We start from the raw sequence: 21,278 nt of genomic DNA, 5'->3' as shown, positions 1-21,278 counted from the left end.
CGAAGATACAAAGTGCTGGATTTTGGAGTCTTTCTACACTCTACCCTACAAAGGCAAAGAGCAGTTACCACTGACACTGTAAGTGAGTTTTCATTCGTATTTTTCATTTGTTCTTAGAGAAAAAGTAGAATTTCAATTTAGAGTATGCACAAAAAAACATGGTGTATTGATTAAAGCAAAATGCAATGGAAACCGACTTAGTAAATAAATCAATGATTTCCACTGAAGCTTCTGCAGCACTGAAGCTGTGAAAACCTCAGATTTTGGTTCAAATTTGCACTAAATCTAAATCAGGATGGAAACTTGATGAATGAAGTTGAGAATGAAAGCCAACTGAAGTCAACTGAAGCTGGTAAATGTAATCATAACTACTATTTCCTTGAGTAATCTAATAACACTTTTGATGTTTTTTTTTATTATTATTATTATTTCCCTGCAACCCTTTATGGATTCAGTTTTTCTCACACACCTTCAGTGTTTCGGTTTACATCATTTCTGACCTCACGTGGCATCATTTCCTGTTTAACGTAGTGTCCTGTCCTTTTGTAAGTTCGGCCCTGTATCATAAAAATGTCCTTTTTGTCCTTCCTTGTCTGTCTGCTCTCTGAATGCCCGGATCACGTTGGTAAACATTCAGTGCTGGCGTTTTGTACTTGAGAAAAATAATCTTAAACCACATCACATCGTATCATCATATCTTCTCTTTCATAATTCCTGATAGCTGATTGGCTGCCCAGGTAACTGCTTGCCACAGGCAGGAAAAACAACCTTGACCGGGCGCGATTACACCTTCATCTCTCAGTAAATATACAATGTCACAGAAACAGTCCAAGGTCCAGCTTTGCTAAAATGGATGGTGACAGAGGCTAGTGCAATATTTATGACAAGAAAATAACTAACAAGTGCTGCCAAACCTCCAACCTAATGAACCTCTTAATAGTACACAATGTTGACTGGAGGCAAAAGAGCTGTGCTGTATTACTTTATAAGCACAAATACAGATATTTTAATTAACTGTGTCACATTGTGTTATTGTTGAAAATCTTTAGTAGATGGTTATTATATCTGAAATATTAATAAATTACTTGCATTTTTAGAGTAAAGAAAAAAAAGCCACTTTATTTATTATAAGAATCTTGTGTGCGTTCTACTCTGTGCCTGGGACTAATGTGGTGTTATTGTGTTCGTGGCACTTTGAGGCTGGCAAGTTTGGTTTTGGGCAACATTATAGCCCTGGATTACAGCTGGATCTGGCCTGCCCTGTTTTGGAGGGCAGGCAGGTTCACTCTCTGTTTGGCTGGATGTTGGGTGGTTGGCCAGTGTGTGGACCACTGGCTGGCTGCTTGAATGGCCGTGTGATTGGCTGCAGGCAGAGTTAATTGCAGAGAGTGTGTGAGAAAGTGAGAATGAGTGAAATCTCACTTTTCAGCAGATCAGGTGTGAGGAGTGTTCAATAAGGCTGCTTTATAATGTTTCTCGTGGTGTAACTGCAGGTCCGGGACAAGAAAAACTTAGTTTACTTCATACCTGTACTGACAAAATGTTTGTGAACCCTCATCTCTTTCCCTATGGCTCTGCTGCTATGGCGATCACAGCTTCCTCAACTGGGCTGTAGGACTGGTGGATAAAATTGCAATGGATTACATGCTGCATGGTTTTCCTGTGAAGTCCTTACAGTACTGAGGACAGTCTGCCTACAGTCCTCAGTAGGCAGACTGAATCCACTGCAGGACAATTGGTCTCTTTGCCACTGTCAATGGAAAGTACTTTATAGAGAGTAAATTACAAATTGTAAAAGCACTGAATTGTAGAAGAGATGACAATAAATGAAAAATACTATTATTATAAAATACTATTTGGGGACGTATTTGAACTTTTCCTCCTCTCAGTACACTGAGTGCCAGCATTGTATAATATGACGTCCTCTAAATTTATAAGGAAATGTCAGCATTAATGAAGTGTGGTGATGAGCATCCAGTAAAACATGCTAACCGAACATTAGCATCCTGCTCCAGCCTCACTTACTGTCACCAAGAGGTTTATTTGCCGCAGCTAGGGAGGCCAAAGCGGCGGATACCTGCATTATGTGTTCGTTAAAGTCCCCCACAGAAAAACCCCCTCCATATCAATCCCAATTTGGGGCCCATTTGCTTCAGGCCGGTGCCTGTTAACAGGCACTGACTGACACAGAGGGATGGCGCATTATTGCATTATTTGAGGCAGCACAGCGCCACTGAGGCATCATTTACCAGCGTCTAATCCACAGCTGTATCGGGGGATTTAGAGGTGAGCAGGGGGTAACACACAGATGGAGCAACACTGATACACACACACATATTGACTCACACAAACTCAAAACAACACAGTTCATAAAACACGCAAATGATAAACATGCACTCTTCAGCCTCTTGGATCAGCTTTGACACAGCTCCATTTGTGGTTTTATAGATGCTCTGTGTGTGTTTTCTATCTTTATTGGGGAAAATTTATCTGTGACACCAAGTCTCGGCAGGACGTGGGCTGAAATATGAAGTCATAATGTATTAGCGCCCTCAGCCCCCTTGCACGCAGTTGCTGATGTCGAGATGACAAATCATGAGATCTGTTATATAGTTCTGTCTGAGCTGTACAAGCATGTTTTTTTTTTCCTCTGTACAGTTTGGATGCTTGAATGAGAAAACACTCTCCTTGACTGTTGTATATTTTCAACATTTCTCCAATTTCCTTTCTTTCCTTTTTCCCCCCAAGTAGATTCAGCTGGTAATTCTCTATGATTTTTGCACATTCTCATTTGAAAATTAGTGACGTGGTTTGCAAGCAGGGAGTTGTTGCAAAGTCTCCCTGTTGGTGCATTCAAGGATGTTGCTTCCCGAGCAGCAAATTCACATTAACCTTTCTAAGACATTGCTGTTTGCAGTCCCTCTGTGTTGGATTCTCTGACAACGTAGCCCAGTAGCTCATAACCTTTAACTCTCATATGTCAGAGCATTCCTGAAGGCACCGTCTAGAAATGTTGTCTCCGTTGCTACTATTGCTAAACTTTACACACTAAAGGTGACTCCTATACATAATAGAAATAACTGGTAACATTGCAGTAACATCACCCAGCACTGACCTCCAGTGCTTACAGGACCTAGTTTCATTGCATTAAACAGAGCAGTTTTTACCCCTACCCTCCCCTGCTGCTCTCGTGGCATTATGCAGACCTCCCTGCACCACCGAATCCTGAATATCAGTGAGCTTCCAACAGCGAAACACTCAGTGTGCGATCACTCATGCAAACAGAAAGTTTTTTTTTCTTTCTAAATGTATTCTATCTGTTTCAGGGAATGAAAAAAAGCCACAATTTTGCAGGGAAAGATAGCTGGTAATTGTTTAAGCTTGCAGGCTAATATGTGAGCCCCTTATTTCTTTTTGAAACCAAAGCTGAGATGCTACCTGAGAACAGAAGAGCGAGAACAATTGGACTGATAACGGGATGGCGGAAGGTGGTGGAGAGAAAGAAGGAAAAAAAAAACAATCTTAATCAGAGTTATTGGAGCCAGAAATAACAAATGAGCCAACAAGCCTTTACATAATGAGCCAGAGATTAGACTGAGAGGCAAAACAGGACCAGTCACCTCTATAGTGTCAGAGAGAGAGAAATTACATGAGGAGGGACGGTGGGAGGGGAAGAGTGTTAGATGTGGAGAGGAAGATAAAGGCAGAGAGAGAAATATGATAACTGATCTGTATTTTAGTTATTAGAGCAAGCTAGTGGTGTACAGTACACATTTTAAAGGGATAAATGCTTTGGCAGTATTGTGCATGTCAAAGGTCATGCTAAGTCACCCCAACAAGACAATAAGTTTACAGAGTTTATTCAAAGGATGTTTGTTTCCACCGACTCCTGTTTGATAACTATCTGAAAGTAATAAGAAAATAATAATAAATCTTTTGTGAAAAGCTTCCTTCCTTTTGTACTCTCTGGCTCTGTGCTCCCTTTAGTTCACCTAAGTTGAACCTGATGTGGAAATTTGTATAGATTCAGTTAGTCCACATGAGTGAATCCACTCATCACACTGATTCCACAGAAACTAAACAGATTACTCTGTGAGATGTGGACCTTTTCAATGCCGCTGTGAGCGAGACTTGTCTTCAAAGTTGCCTTCTGCCCTTTTTGTGGCAAGCATCCAAGGATGGCATCCATGAGCATCAGCACTGATTCAACAATGTTGTGCTTCCTGGTGTGTAGTCGGTATTGCAGCCTTACCAGGCTGCTGGTGTGGCTGAAATCCCAAAATGTTAAACCTCAGGTGTAGTATCGGTATCAGCAACTTCATGACAGTCTGCTCGCTATGGAAACAATGCAAATCAAGACTCTTGCTCATGCTTTCACAAACTCTTTATTTGTTAATGCTGCATGTGTTTTTAATGTTAGTGTAGTGTTAAAGCTCTCCCTACAATACCAGTAAAGATCCTTGTGATTTGAACTAAACTGTGTGACATGCAGACAGATCTGGGTCAGTCTGTCTGGGTGAGGAAGAGCAGGATTGCGGCGGGGGGATAGGTAGAGAGATGGAGGGGAAGAAAGGGGTGTGCCGGATGGAGAACAAAGCTGTGGCTGCCCTCTGTGACTGGTGATGCCTGATCATGGTGTCACCCTCAGAGGGATTTGCCAATGGAAACTGACTCGCTCACAAAAAAAAAAACAGATTCATGTCCAGTCACCCATAGATGCTACTAGCGCAGGCACACACGGACATGCACACACATGCAAGCTTGCACACACTTTTGTTGCACAAACTGACTGAGTACATATCTTTTCTTCTCTTGTCCTCTCTGTCCCTCTTTGTTTCATTGCCTCTCTCTGTCTTGGCCAGAGTTCTTGTCTGTCTCCTTGGCGGCTCTGTTCTCCCTCCTGGCACTCTTTGTACCGTGTCTTGGCTCGTCTGTGCAGAGTGATGTCCTCATTGCAATCCACCAGCGTCTGTTTCTCTGCACCCCTATAAACCAAAACTCACTTCAGTATTAGTAAGTACATAAGGTGCTAGGCTTTTCCCACAGACTGCTGGACGGTCTGCCTCGGCACTGGACCAATGTGTGATTTAATCTGAGCTGGGGATTTTGGGGTAACTTCCAAAATAGGTGGGGGTGGCTCTGTAGAGGGCAGTGAGGGATGCCCTTGGGTGGGGTTTGGGAAAGATAGGCATGGTGCAGTAAGAGGACAGGACAGGGAGAGAGAGAGAGATAATTACGTTATTTAACAGCTCAGGAAACTGTAGTGATAGGTGACTGTGTGTGTGTGTGTGTGTGCGTGCGTGCGTGCGTGTGTGTGTGTAGGGGAAATCCTGCAGGGTTTTCTCTTCTCATTCCCTGCTAGGCCAGCAAAAACGGAGAGGGGGAGACCAGTAGCAGGTCTGCCTACAATCACAGAATCCCACTCTCATTTTACATTTGCCTTCTCAGGGGAACGCTGACTGCTCCGGGGTGGTGGTAGTGGGGGGGGAGGGGGGGGGGGGGGGGGGGGGGGTGAGGCACTGTTGCTCTGCTGTTGTTGTTGCACTGTGTTGTCCCAATGTGTCTGGCGCTGGCAGAGGAGGGTGACGTCTCCATACTTAATCCAGCCAACAAAACTCTAAGCAGAGAAAATCAGGTGATTACATTTTTAACCAGTGTACACAAATGGGATTATTTACAAGGAGAAACTGATGTTTAAACTACAGTGATATCATTTGTTAATCCTTTCATCAAAAATGGTAGGACATTAGTTAGTTGATTTCTTTCTTGCTCTGATGAAGAAATTATTAAAATGTTTGAATTATTTAACCTCGTTCTTTGGAATGATGTAGTTATATATTACTGTCTTAATGATCACCAAGATGGATAGAAGGGAGATACAAGATAGATGTGATTCAGTGACGTAGTTTCTCCACCATATCTCTACATCTCTGGCCACAGTGATGAAAATCTTGCCATGCTGCCAGCTTATCACCAGGGTTATTCAGTCTGGGGCGTTGATAAATTCACTCTTGCGGACCAGAGTTTGAATGGAGGCCAATAGAGAAGGTATGGAGATGTCAAGAGGCAGCACTGGCACTTTCAGAAGATTAAATTGCAGGCTAAATCTGATGCTGGTATTGCCTCTTGCAGTCTGGCTAGAAGCTCGAGCCCTGTAGTGTTTTATTTGTTTTTATTTCTTTATTTTGGCCTTAATTTAACCAGGATGGTCTCTTGAGGTTGAAACTGTATTTTTAATCCTAACCCTAACCGTTGTGAGAGTGCAAGAGAGAGGGACTCTTGGTCAAAATGGCAGCCCAGTAAAAGTATGCAAATATCCAAACTTAAATCCACTAAAATATGTGGTTACTGATTTACCTGCCAAGACAGACATATCTGGCAACAAAACATGACTTACCTGGGCCTTACCTCTGACTTACTATCTACTAGGGGTAGGCATGGTGGTGTTGAAAAGCCTGGAATGAAAAGTTTGTATATTGTTTATTTCTTTACCATTATTACCATCATAAGAACATTAAAATTGACTGAATAAATCAGCTGAGAGACTGAACTTTGTTTAAAAAGAAAAATGTGGGGGCTCTCTGAGGCCCTTCTCCCCCCTTAGAAAAGAAACCAAATGGTTCAGTCCACCCCCCCATCCCACCCGCACTCTAACGGAGCTGGCGCACCTGTTGAAAGTCATGCAATTAAAAAATGAAAAGACAGAAAGGAAAGGAAAGGGAGAGGAAGCAAACTGAGGGACAACAGCTTTGATGAATTTCAAAACAAGGGTGAGCAATTAACAATTAACGCAGTTTAGGAATGGTTGAAGCTAACATCTGCAGCTGTGTAGATTTAAAGCAGTTAGCTGCATATTAGCATTGCATACATTAATTACCATCATATTACAAGTCAACATTTAACATGGAAGTGTGTCGGATCTGGACAGTTAAAAGTTTGCAGTGATATTTAGCTCCTTTCCTAGTAAACTAGCATAACATGTTTGATATCAACCTATTCAGTCTTATTACAAGATTCATATGAAATCAGCTAGTTTAAAATCTGAACCTGTAATTAACTACAGGAGACAGTTAATATGCTAATGACAGGTGATTACCATCATTTATCTTGGGTTAAAAGTTAGCCATGTAAACTGAGACTGAAACTGAGGAGGAGATTAATAATAAATAATAAATAAAGTCATCATGTGACCTTAGCTCCCATCAAGGTCACATGATGCTTCACATAACTGTCCTTAGCTGCACATAACTGCCCTAATTACAACCTGGATCTTATTTTATTAGTAGCTTTGGTCTTTTTCCATGTGAATGTTAGTCCACATGCTCACAAAGACAATGCTAAGCACATTCAGCACAGCAGCATCTAAGTGGACTGCAGTGACATTTTAAGTGAAGTTTACATGCTGTTTAATGTGCTGCAGCTGAGCAGCTAATTAGCTATTTATCCTGCAAACTGGTGTTAGAAGTGCACTTTCCCCTGATGATTGTTGTTTAGTGGCTCGTTCAGCGCGCTCAGGTGCAGGATATGATGTGTGTTCGTGTTTGTGCGTTAGATAAAAACAAGAACACACATTACACAGTTATGCTGTGTGGGTCGGGATTATCATTCAGACTTTACCTCCACATAAAGTAGTTCAGATAATCTGACATAACTGTGATCTGACTGCCTCTTTCTTGCCCCATTGGACTTTATTGCATACTGTATGTGCTGTGTATGTGACAGTGTGTTTGTGTGGCTGACTGATGTGTTAACAGATGTATGGGTGATGTGACGGCAGTGCGGTCTGACTCAGACTGTGTCACGGCATCTATATGTCCTTGTCATAGCTGAAAGAACAGCACTGACAACCTTGCTTAGTTTGTCTCTTTAAGACAACATCACATCAGAGATGGTGGGGTGGGATGGAGGAGTGGGAGAGCGAGTGGTTGGGGGGGGGGGGGGGGGGGGGGCGGGGGGGCAGCACCCCAGCTCCAACCCGGCCCAGCTCAGCCTGTCCCTGTATGACAGGACGCTGATGAAGAGAATAGGGGAGACTGGGGAGGAGGGGACGTTGAATCACAGACGCCGAAGGAGGGGTTTGACTGACAGAGGGGGAGGAGAAAAGGGAGGGAGGAAGAGGAGCAAAGGGGAGGGTTTAGGGAAATAGACCAGGGAGAGTGAGGGAGTTTGTATGTGTGTGTGAGAGAGAGAGAGAGAGAGAGAGCGTGTGGAGCACGCTGCCAGGGCTCGCTCGGTGATGCACTGTGAACAGGGACAAGCGAGAGAATCGCACACACACACACTCACATTCACTCACATACATGCTTCCTCTGTCACACACACCCTCACACCCATACACCTTCACACTGTGCTGCTTCTTCACACACACACACACACTCCCTCACATGTGTTCACTGAGGTTGAGAGGTGCCTTGTTCGGGAGGGACACACATGGACACACACACTGTGCAACTGGACTCAACAGAACCAGATCGGACTACTGTCACCCACCGGTGGAGACTCTCACATGAGCGGCAGCAGTACAGCATTTACCGTAAGGCACGGCTACCTAACAGCAAACCCCTCTCCCCCTTCACCTCAGCTCCTCTCCCTCCCTCCCCTCCCTCCCTCCCTCTCTGTCTCCCTCCATTCATTCATCCCTCGTTCTCTCAACTGTGAGGTGGCATGCGTGGCTGAAGGACACAGCGCTGCGCTCTGCTCTGGTGTAGCGCGCTGCCGAGAGAGTTGGAGAGCCTAATCTGACGGGGGGGATAGATAGACTCGCTGCCCTCCCTCCCTCCCTCCCTCGCTCTCTCTTTCAGTGTCCCTGTCTCTCTATCCCCGCGCTCTCTCGTTCATGAATGTCACCTCTGTCTCTGGGAAATGCTGGATTTATCAAGCTTCTGTCTGTGTCCCTCCTTCTTTCAGGGTGTGAGTGAACGCAGGGGTGATGCCAGGAGAGCTTGAAAGACAGCAAGGAAACAAGCCGCACTCCGTCCAGCAGCGTCCCTCTTCATCCTGTCCCAGCTTGCGGAGCTGATACCTCAGGTCGGACAGTCCCTACTTCTTCTTCTGCTTCTCTTGCTCTGACATTTTTTCGGATGGAGAGATATCACAGGTGAGGAGCAGAGGGAAAAGGAGCTGCAGTGTGCCCCGGCAGTGTCACTCACTGTTATTTTGGAGAGTTGGTATTTGGACATTTTTTTTTTTCCTCCCACTGAATCGGATCAAGCTTTTGATCTGCAGGACTGAGCAGGCTGAGAGGACTAAATGTGATTTTTATTCATTTTTTTTTCTGGTGTAGTTTCACAATGTGGCAAATGGTTCTCTTGCTGAACCCTTTTGGACGGGACTGAGTCAAACTTCCTAGGACCTCCAGGAGGAGGGTAAAGGTATACTCGGACTAGGACAGAGACATTGGGGGACACTGACTTTAGTGCACTGGTTTTCGGGTGGATAACGACATGACTTATCCCAGCAGAGGAACAGTGACGTATCCCCTGAACCTGGCTCCCAACCAGAAAAGAAACAATCAGAAGGACATTTAAAGTCAAACGCTCATCAACCCAAACCTCGCCGAGTGCCAGTTGCCTGTTTTGGGTGGACCTTTGAGGGATCCACCCTTTCCTCCAGCTCCTCCTCTTCCTCTCCCTCTTTTTCTGCCTCTCTCCTCGCCGCTTCGGTCCATCCTCAGAAGCCCCCTCCTCCGCTCTGCACCCCTCCCTCAGCGGTGCTCCGTCGCCCTGGGTGAGCGGGCAGGGGGGTGGCCCACGGTACCCCCCGACACCTGGGCGCCACCGAGCCGCCATCGGCTGGTGAGGCGGCGGCAGGGTCAGCGCTGGGAAGATGGCCGCTCTCGCCAGCTCCCTCATTCGCCAGCGCAGGGAGGTCAAGGACCCCCAGGCAAACCGGCAGATCGCCAGCAAGCGCAAGCCCTGCCCGAAGAGCAACAAGTCGCTCTGCCAGAAGCAAATCCTCATATTAATATCCAAGGTTCGACTATGTGGCAGTCGAGGGAGAAAAATGGAAAAAAGACCAGGTGAGTTCCCACAGGCCTTCCTATTAAAATGTCAAGTTTTCCAGTTTCTCCATTCCCTCCTGCTCCCTGTTCATCTTCTCCTCTTCTTTGCTTCGTTTTCTGCCTGCACTGGATAACTAGAATTTGATGCTTGACTTGCCAGGCTACAGATTAATCCTCAACTGTAAAGCCTCAATACAGAACATCCACAGCTTGTAATTTCTCGTTCAGGACTTAATCTGAATCTGGGAAACATCCCAGTCCTTCTCCCTGGTAGCTGTACGCAGCACATCCTGTATTTATGGTAGTACAGGAAATAGCCAGAGTAAATTCCAGCTTAATACACACAGAGCTGTACCACGGACCAGAGGCATGACCTATCCTGTGTCTGTGTCTGTCTGTGGTGATGACTTTGTCGAGGCGCACGTCAACACAATCGACACACATGCCGGGTAATCAGTAAGCACACAACAAACTTGCCTCATACATACGGTGATTTACCGTGATATAAAAATGTCAAGAGGCGCCTCATTTGTGATTCTGAGAGCCATTACTCTCCCTGTGTCCCCCCCAGGCAAGTGAAACACAGTGCAGCCTAATTTATCTTATGTGTTTGCATGTTAAATGTAATTGCAAAATTATTCATTGAAGCTAAATGAGACAATGACACTTGATTTGTGTGGGGAGTGTGTCTGTGCTGCACATGCTGATGGTTTCTGACGTTATGAGCCTAAGATAAATTGAATTTCGAAATCCTCCTGTTGGTTTTGTGGACCAGAATGAAACCTTTTGGCTCTGTTTGGAAATACAGATCTATATTTAGATATGGATAGGCAGGACTGAGCAATAAAAACACTCACACACACACACACACACACTCACAGTGTGTGGAGTTGGCCAAAGGTCCATGAACAAAATGTGCTTTGACAGGCCAGAACCCCTTGGTACCAAGGTTTTATGGACATGTTCAGTAAATGATATATATAGTTTATCTTTGCTTTATTCATATATTATTTTTTCCCTTTTTTAAAAGTCTTTTGTTTGTTGTTTTGAAGTCATGTCTCTTCCTCTGTTTACCAAAATTTACTCTTCTTTCACTCTATGCAGCAGTCTTCATTTGAGTGTCCCCTGAATGAGCTTGTCCTTACCTCACCACTGTGCAAATGTGTGTGTTCCTTTTCCCCACATCTGTGTGCAAGAGTGTTTGTGTGTGTGTGTGAGAGTTTGGTGATATTTATTGCCTCTGTGTGCCAAGTTCATCATGATAATTACGTAGGGAACCTCTAACGTGGGAAGCAGCATCTGCCATAGGCACGGCTGCTCTCTATATTGTAATTAGGGTTGTAAAATATGTTGGACAGGTCGTGGCAGTGCCAGCTCTATGGGAAAAGGCCACGCGTGTGCCACGCCCATTGTTTGAAACCACTTTCATCCTAATGGCTTCAGTGCTTCTCACACCCTTATGGAATTATTATGGTAATAGTGGGGATGGTGTATGGAGGCTGTGGCTGGAGACGCATTACCAGCTTCACCATTTCAGGCTGTTACATTTGCGAGGGCTTGTGTTAAATCCCATGTGTGCATCTTCATCATTCTTTCAAGGAGTCTCTGCGTGTGTGTTCAGCATATGGAGGACACTGCTGACCTCTGGCCGTGTGTGTGTGTGATATAGCTGGCGTATGCGAGTGTGTGTCCTCATCATGTGTGAGTTTCTCCCTCCCTTGCTGAGCTTCAGCCCGAGGCCACAGTTGACCCCTGGCCAGAAATAAACAACTAGAATATTCCTGAGCCTCCACCTCCTCCTCTTCTTCCTCCTCCTCCTTTTCCTCCTCCTGGAAGGACTTCAGAGTGGCCTGCTTACAGCTTGCCTTCACTTTGCCTCCAGCTGGCCTCCATTGTTTCCACTGGCATCATTTGGCTTCTGTTGGCTTATTCTGCATCCTGCACCTTACAGTGTCTTGCACCGTCTTGTATTTTTGCTGGTTCCCATTGTTTTTTAATGGCTTCTGTTCTCTTCCTTCTGTGCTCTGGTCACCTCCTGTTGACTTTTGATTCTCAAATTTGTTCTTGAAAATAAAAACAGGGATGATATGATTTTAGGAACTACCTGAGGCTTCCAAATGAAAAGTCCACCCAGATTCCACTTTAGGCGAGTGATAACAGTTTGGCATATTAAAGTATCAGTGCTCATAATTTGTAAATCAAGATGAACACCGCATTTGTACTGTGATGCTTCACAGCGTGTCAGCATGATAGATGCAGCCATTATTGATCATTATTATGTTTGCATCCAGCTTAAATGTCAAATGACATCTGTGCAGCCGAGTCAGTAACAGTCTACAGTCTGTCCTCAGTAGGCAATCACTCAGTAGCACCAAAGCAATATGATCGCATGCAGTATCATGGAACCTGTCACCAGAAAGCCAGGAGCAAATAGGCAGCTTTCTGGGTCAGGGGTGTAACATTAGACAGGTACGAGTTGTAATGAAACCTCTCTTGTGGTTTTCCTGTTTTACTGTTTTAAAACTCATAGTCAGGAGCAGCTGCGTCAGTGAGGCTGATCGTATCACATGCTTCCATTGTCAGCACCTGATACTGTCACCATCATTTACCAGCTCTGCTCTTATATTTCTTAAATATCCATGGTAGCTTCTACTCGTTTCTACTGAACGCTGTGGTATTCCACTGATACTTGTTTGTGTGTCCCCTTGAAATCAGGAAGATCGCTTTTATCTTAGTCCTTAATAAGAATTAAAACCTTGAGACATAAACCTGTGTCAGCTCACATGGAGTCCTGCTCCGTGTGCAGTGTGTTGTGACCCTTTTCACAGACACTGGCACATCAAATACACAGTGTTTCAGTATGTGTGAGTGAGTGTGTTGTGTGTAGATGCTATCAATCATCTAACACTGTCTGCTAGTGCGTCAGTGCATTGTTACTGGATAGTACAGGTTCCCTTTGTACTGCTGAAGGCCATTTGAGGCTATTGTAGCAGAGGAGGAGTTGTGTTTAAGATTGAATGTGAGTGAGTGTGTGTAGGTGTGTGTGTAGGTGTGTGTGTGTCTTCAAACATTCACTGGCTACCTGCTTCTCAGTGACGGGGGGTGGGGGGTAATGTGTGTTTGTGTGTCCTGGCCTGACCCACATGCCTTACCCCCTTACGTCCTCTCTTACACTGTCTTTCCCCATCTCTCCCCACTCTGTCACCCCCTCACCCCCATACACACACACACACACACAGACACACACACCCTCTAACCCTCACATAACCCATACTAATGATGCCCCAGCACTACAGCCCACTCAGCTTATAACAAGGTCAGCTTGCCCTGCACAAACACACACACACCCACAAGCACACTTTCAAGTGCACACATACACTAGTAAGTATATGTGCAATTACAAACACACACACACTTGCACAAGTGCAAGCAAAACAACACACCCACGCACAATCACAATAGCACAACAAGAGCACACAAACAAATGGTGAGATTTTGTGATAATCTAGGTGGGGAGTGTGGGAGACAGATAATTTAGCCCCAGCTTTGCGTGTTTGTGTGTGATGTGTGTGTGTGTGTATGGGGCTGATATGATCTAATGAGGATGTTAAGCTGCCTATTGGATATCAAAGCAAAACCAAAATAGCTTCTGTTGTCCTCTGACTGCCGGCTGGAGCTGCTGTGGAAGCCCTCCTCTCTTCTGTTAACAGGATAGAATAACACTCAGAGTTGTTACTGCAGCACGGGGCCAAGTGTTCATCCAGCTACTGCAAATTGGTTTTTGTGTGTGTGTGCGTGTGTGTGTGTGTGAGGGTGAAAATATGTGCATGTTTGTGTTGGAGACAAACGGCAAATGACAGCGTGACAGTAGTCAACACACTCACCTCGGCCAGTTTGTGTGTAAGTGTGTGTGTGTGTGCGTGCGTGTGTGTGAGAGGCTCATTGTTGTGATGTGATTCATCAGGCCACATCAGCTCCTCTCATTAACACACACTGATTTATCAATAATGTGCGGCAGCACTTGGAGAGCACACATTGAACTGGGGCGATTTACTGCCTCATAGACCGGACACTCTGGACAGGCCACACCAGGGGAGGACTATATTTCTCTCGCTCTTTCTCTCTTTATCAGCTCTCTCCCTTTCTCCTCCTTCCTCTCCGTCCATCCTCTGGCTGGCTTTCTCCTCCCCTCTCTATCTCACCTCCCTTTCTCCCACAGCTTTGATCGCCCTGTTCCCTTGCCACACCACACACTTATCTTCTCAAGGACATCTGGCTTTCTTATAACTGTCTCCCTCTCCCTCTATGTCTGCCTGTCTCTCTTCACTCGCTGTATTTTCCCTCTGTGTCTCATCAGTCTTTTGGGCCAGTCACTTAGTCACTGGGTGCTACAATGGCACGGATACTGTAGGTATTGTGCTGCCATGTTACGTAATCGCTCTTCTATTGTTAATGGATCAGGAGCTAGCGTGATGCACATCTAATGTATGGAACAGTTGTAGCGTTTGTTTGCTGCTGTTCTCCGTCCCCTCTGGTGTTCATACGTGATGCATCTTCATGTTTCTAAGGAAGGACTGAGTGCGTAGGTTTGGTTTAAGAAACACAATGAATATTATTAACAAATAACTGATGAAACTGGTTATATTTTCCTTAACCAAACAAACAAAAAAAAAAAAGAAATGATTTGTAAATTGCAGTATTAATACACTAGCAATACTGCATCTCGTTAGGAGCATAAAAAGTCTAAACTCAGTCAAATGTAAAAACACAGAGACACATTCTGCAGCTTTCCACTTCCACATACTCGTCCAGTTAAAGCTGAAAAGACACTGTACAGATTAGGCCCAATTTTAACCCCCTACTCATTTTAGAATCGGGATGATTTACTGTGTTATTGTTTGCCGGTTGACATGCAGTTTGTGGGCAGTCACGACGCCTAGTTGGTCAACAGTCTAGCTGTCTGAATTGAGTGGATTTCCAGCATAATAGACTTTGTGTTTGATTGTCTTGCTGTCTTGATTCTCCCTCCTTTGAAACGGTGTAGTGAAGATGCAGAAGTGAACAGCTGTACAGTAAAACACAGGAAATTAACCTGCTGCACGCCAGTGGGCATTTAAAATTGCTTCATTACGTCGTTGTTTCCAAAAGGATGCTCATGAAAGCATTTTTACACTCTTCGTCGACCAAACTGCGCATAAAGATGCCTCTCTTTTTTATCATGTTACTCCTGACTCTGACCCTGTACTGGTTCTTTAGTGTCGTCTGTTCTTATCCCAATGGAAATAACCTCTGTCACAAGAACTGCTTCAGTAATTTTGAAGTGGCAACAGATAACCAAACCTTCGGTGATAGATTGGACCCATCTATCACCTAAAAGAAACACTGCCACGTGCCTTACACCGTGCGTTACCGGCAGCCAGCGGCGTCTGTTGTTTTGTAACAGGTTCCGCCCTCTGTCTCTGCCAGTGCGGCAGATGTTGTGTATGAAATGGTGCCCAGAATAAGTGATTTGGAGATGCTAACATTTGGCCTGTGTGATGATCAATGTGGGCTTTCAGTGCCGCCCCTCCCAACCAATTGATTTATGGAGCCGACCACCATTTGTTTTGCCGCGGAGCTTTTTTGGATGGGCATCAATCATCATTATCTGACAAAATAGAACATTTCTGGTGGTAGTGCCTCTGTGTGTGTGTGGGTTTCTTTGCGTTGTATTTCCGTGTGGGCTTAAAGTCCACAAAATGAGTGTCTGAACTGTGTATGGGTGAGAGTTGGTGAGGACGTGTTGGGTTTATGAAGGCTGCAGTGCCCTGGTAGGAATGAGGTGAGCTGCTTGGACTAAGTGTGGCACATTCTTGGCACGGCACGGCACAGCACAGCGCTGAGAACACCAAAGTGTAATGAGAGCAGGGCAGGCAATGAGGCCAAAGGGTTTCAGATCTGGAAACTTTGCTCTTCAAATGACCTCCAACTGAGATTATACCACACACACACACACTTACAGTGAACCATGCATGCCAACATGCTAGTGCATGTATTCATTTATCTACACCAGCACTCAACATCTTATTTTGCATCAGACAATTTCCACTCCACTGGGATTCACTGTCTCGAGAGCACAAGTAACAAACGGCTGGCGAACGTCGAGTCAGCATCTTGCAACCCCCACCACCACCAGCACCACTAGCCTAACCTTGCTTTCCTCAATGTCACAAATCCCCACAGAAAGAGCGCACTGTCCCTTTAATCAATGCCTATTCTTTAAATCGTAATATTAACATGCTGAGGACATTAAAGCATGCATTAGCATTTTATATGCAATCAATTTATCGCATGGTTTGTGTGCAGAGCTGAGCGGGACGCGTGTCACATGGCGATGCCAGTTTGGGGATACGGGGACACACGCGCACGTACAAACAGACACACAACTATGAACACACAAGACAGCATGAAAGCCTTCTGGCAACACACACACACACATAGAGACACATGGTCATGCATGGACAGTCTGATCTCTCTCTTAGCTCAACCACAGCGTTCCTGACCAAAGTCACACTGTCCAAAAGACAACGCGTTGAATCATATGTCATTTTTATCCATCTGTGTGTGTGTGTGTGTGTGAGTGAGAGAGAGAGAGAGAGAGAGAGAGAGAGAGAGAGAGAGAGAGAGAGAGAGAGAGAGAGAGAGAGAGAGGTAAACACAGGAGTGATGTGCGAGAATAAAACAGCCTTATGGGAAAAGTCTGTGTGAGCATGCTTTGCTGCTTGCGTCTGTATCTGATTACGTGTTAATTTACTTTGATCACAGAGGCTGTGGCACCCAAGGGTGGTGTAGGATTTACTGACAGGTGTTCTGGACCAACAGCCCAGCACACTGCAGCAAGGCTTCAGGCCTGACATTGGACTGTTACCGAAAAGACCATATGTATCCTACCGTACCCTGCAAAAATATTTATTACAGCTTTAAAATGTCAGTAAATGTATTTTACTGTTGTAGTAGTGTGATAGAGGAAGATGGAATATAGCAGTTATTTGTTTGAAATTCAGAAACTCCCAACATTTGAGGCCTCTGCGGCTCCAGCAGTATGCAAATTCTTTAGCCTTCAGTCTGTAGAATAATTGAAGATCATTAGCTGCTGGCAGCTGTAAATGATGGTTGGTTAGTTTTAATGAGTATAAACAAGACTTGTTCAGTGGCTGACTGAAACACACCTCATGTGTTTTATCAGACACATGACAAGTCAGTTGTAGTTTTTAACCTCACTGCGATTTTGCTTTCCAAAATTATAAATACTACAACTCTCAGGGAAATAGATGATGCTTTAAAGGGCTTTTTCACCCAAAGGGCACAGAAACCTTTTTGTACTTGCTCCATAGGATTATTTCATACACAGCTTCTATGTAGAAAGAAAATAAGATACAGAATAATTTGATCCAACGTTTTTCAGCATATCTTCTTAAAGGGATGCTCTGTTAATTTTACTTTTTGTCCTTTAACACTTGTCAAAAATTGTGCAGATATTTACCTGAGGACATAGAACCAGGTTTTGGTGAGACGTGTTTTGAATTCAGCCCTAATGATCAGTCTGTCTCTTGTCTTTGTCATCACTTCTTCACCACTCTTTCATTTCCTCTCCGTCTGTCTTTCCTCCACTCGTCCTTATATGGAGCACTTAAACATGCATGCTGCATTTACTGCATTTAAAGTGTTGTAACCAAGTCTGTACACGAATAACACTGAATAATGTAAGTTGCGTGCATATATAGACAGACAGCAGGGACGGGGGTTCCCACCATACAGAGATAATCCATTATGTTATGGTATAGACACAGAATAGATGTAGGATTTCAGGGACTCACATAATGTACATGCACACACTCTGTGTAAACAAATGCAAACACTAACAATTTCTCTTGTTTTGAAGAGAAATGGCACAGACAGGCGTACAGTTTACATTTGCAGTGGCTCACTTTCTCACAGTGACTGTACACACACACACACACACGCACACACGCACAGTGATGATAAAAGAGGGCATGGTGCGCACAGAGCTGTGATCTATTCTGTATCAACCCCCTCTAGCCATGGTGTGAGCTTTAAAAAGCACACGTGTAGATGTTGACTCGGGACCTGCAGCACGTACATGTGTTCTTTGTGTCAGGGTTTGGCATCTGTTTGGTCCCTTTGAAAAATACACAACATACAAGTCAGATATACACTGTAAATTCCCAGGTGTGTGTACGTGTGTGGGGCACCTTGCTGATTGCAGCGCCCTGTCTACCTGTGTGTGTCGTTCCCCTGTGGTACACAAGCACAGGTGCGTGCCTCGTCCTTCACTTTAATGTGCTATCAATCTGTAAAGCTGGAGACAAGCCAGAGCGCAACCTCCACAGCCCCCAGCCCCTGTGCACACACACGCGCACACAGGAAGAAAACCACCCACACACACACATACAGGACGTACAATACTTGTACTCTAGAAATGTTTGCTGTACTCTCAGCAGAGATTTTCGTGCAGATGAGAGGGGAAATTCCTTTAAAAGCGGGGCTTTACCTCTTTGCCATTAAATTATCCATCATGGAATTATTCTCCCAGTCTGCAGGGAGGAAGGGAGGGGAGAAGACGATAGAGACAGACAGAGATAGGAAGCACTCGCAGCCATTCATTAAGTCCTGCACTTAGTCTTATTAGTCAAGTGAAAAAATATATTTATTTGCTTTTGTTCTCGAACCTATTTGTGTACTTTATGGACACAAAAACAGAAGTGAAAGCAGAATGAACATAGGCTTGTGTTCGCCAGGTGCGAGTGCTTTGTTGTGATCTGCCTGTGTGCTAACACGTTCACCATAACAGCTTTATAAGTTACTGACCCTAAGTTCAGTCTTGGTTACTGGGAGTAATGTCCTGTTTGGGATCTGTTTCCAAAAAAAAAGAGGGTTCATCATCACATTGTTTTAGCGTGACAGTTTGATATGACACCAGCTGTTGTCTTCTCTGTGACGAATTGTGAATTTTGCGTGATGAGAAAATTGCAATGCAGATTCAATGAATGGCTTTTGAATGGGTTTTGCAGACAGAATATTGCCCATATGGGGTTTGATATGATGAAAATCGAAAGGGTTGTAACTTTAAATGTTTATTACCAAAAGAATTTGTGGCTTGTGCATCTTGTACGTATTCAAGATCATTTTCTCCACAAGCTTGTGTGTGTAGTTAAAAGTATTTACCGATCTCTGGCTGCACAGCAGTTAACAGATACTGAGAAAGAGTGGGAGGTCTCACTAAACCCTCCTTATCCTCAAGATGAAAGTCCTGTAGGTTGGCGGGGAGTCAGTTAAAATTATTTTCATCCATTTATGTCAAATTAGAAAGCTCACAATTTCATGCTGGATATGGGAATCACACCGACACCAGGCAGCTAAAGGGCAGAAGAGACACAGAGAGGGGAGGAAGTACTGCTTGAAATCTTTGCAAGTTGAGACATCGTAAGCCCCTTAAGGCCGTTGGGCCATGAAGGACAGCCATTCATAGATATTTATCATCATTATTTTTAAACCATTTCAGCTTTATTAGACGTTTTGAAGTGGTAAGTGACGGGATAGAGCAGCTGTCGGGCGCTGACATTCACAAAGGTCACAAGACAGAGTCAGACCCACGATGCTGTCTACCACCATGACTCATATCTACAGAACATATATCGCTCTCCCATTTAATTCATGTTCAGTGCATAAATAGATATATGGACATATGTATTCGTGTTCAGTGTGTTTCATGTCACCCGTTTAAGGACGTGCTGAGATGGAGGGCATTATAAGATTATAAATCCTTATAATGAAACCAGATGATATAACTTATTCACGTCACTTCTCATCACAAATTCATGTCACACTCTTAAATCAAGGCTCACCGTTCACCGTTGCAGTAGATCAGACTTTAAACTTGAGACGCTGCTTACATCAGGATTTATATGTACGTACAGTGCTGCACATTCGAGTGAGACACAGATCTATAAGCTGTCATCTGACACCGAAACAACAGGAACGAAATGTTCATTGTATTGTGTTCTGTAGAAGGTGGCAGAGCTGTATGTAGAGCTACTCAGTGGCCAGAATTGGATGTGACAGAATAAGCTGTATTCAGAGAGCTGAATCACAATTATAGGCAGGTCACTCTGCAGTGACACCCCCACTCTGGCTAGCTCCATTCAGACGAATGCACGAGGGGGCCTGAAAGGATATGGCTGTTTTGAAGCATCAGAATTTAGGATTTTATTTTTTATTTTTTAAACTACATAGAATTAGTTATTTCCCATCATGTTACCTGCTGTTTTGGCTGCTCAGTGTACATTTATCAGTACAGGATCCATAGAGAGGTGAACTGTACACGTGGTGGACTAACCCCTGAACAACATGAATGCATGTGGCCCTGTAGGCTATAACAACAGTAGAATTGTAGGTTTACAGATCCATACATGAGTGCAAGATGATACCATATTATTATGTAACATATTTCAGTGCTTATACCTGTATTCTCATAGCAGAGTGAGAACTTTCTTTATGATACAGCTAAACAGTATACACAGCCATAAGATACAGTTCTGAGCTAAGTGAATGTAAATGTGTTTATATTTATCACATGAACCAACAGTCCTTCTGTGAGGAAAGTTCATCATCATTTGCCATTTTCATTCAGCCCTTTAAACATTTAAGATTTGCATTAAAAAAAATACCCATCGACAGAAGCATGTTTACACAAATATTTGCCATTTTTCTTCATCACTACTAGAAAAGTGTGAAAAAAGAAACTGCTGATAAAAAAAAAAGAAAAAAGTGTGTGTATGTAAATAATTGACATAGCACTTTTACAGAGAAATGTGTGTAGTGAAGTGAAGCTTCCACCCCCTCTCTCTCTCTCTCTGGGACTAAGAGTGAATTGGGAGATGGTGTGATTAGAGAAGACAAGGACAGACTTAAGTCTGACCTCTAGCTAGAGGTAACCATGAGACAGGAGGAGGAGGAAGACGAGGAGGAGGATGGAGAGATAGAAGGAGATATAAGTGGGATGCCAAAAGTCAGGAGGTCTAAGGAAGAGCAAGACATGATATTATGTTATACTAGATTTTACTTTCTTGTGCTTTGAGTTCTGTACATGTTTTGCTTTCATGCTCCACTTCATGGAGCATGAACTGGACACACAAGTCTATTTTGTTTGCACCTTGCCATGTCTGAATTTTGCAGGTGTCTCTTTTACAAAGCGGGAGCCTGTGGAGAGTATTGACTT

General features: G+C 44.1%; 1 protein-coding gene across 1 annotated transcript in view; it reads left to right on the top strand.

The window, feature by feature from the left end:
* The first annotated feature begins 9,825 nt into the window (after positions 1 to 9,825).
* fgf11a (fibroblast growth factor 11a) overlaps positions 9,826 to 21,278 on the top strand; it is a 61,133-nt gene continuing 49,680 nt past the window's right edge. Inside the window, exon 1 of the mRNA XM_041031155.1 lies at positions 9,826 to 10,018. Coding sequence (XP_040887089.1) covers positions 9,826 to 10,018 — 193 coding nt within the window. The remainder of the gene's footprint in view (positions 10,019 to 21,278) is intronic.

The sequence above is a fragment of the Toxotes jaculatrix genome, chromosome 23 (genome assembly GCF_017976425.1).
Source record: "Toxotes jaculatrix isolate fToxJac2 chromosome 23, fToxJac2.pri, whole genome shotgun sequence".
Lineage (NCBI taxonomy): Eukaryota > Metazoa > Chordata > Actinopteri > Toxotidae > Toxotes > Toxotes jaculatrix.
Note: the sequence above shows the minus strand (reverse complement) of the source record. Positions and strands in the feature narration are given on the sequence as shown.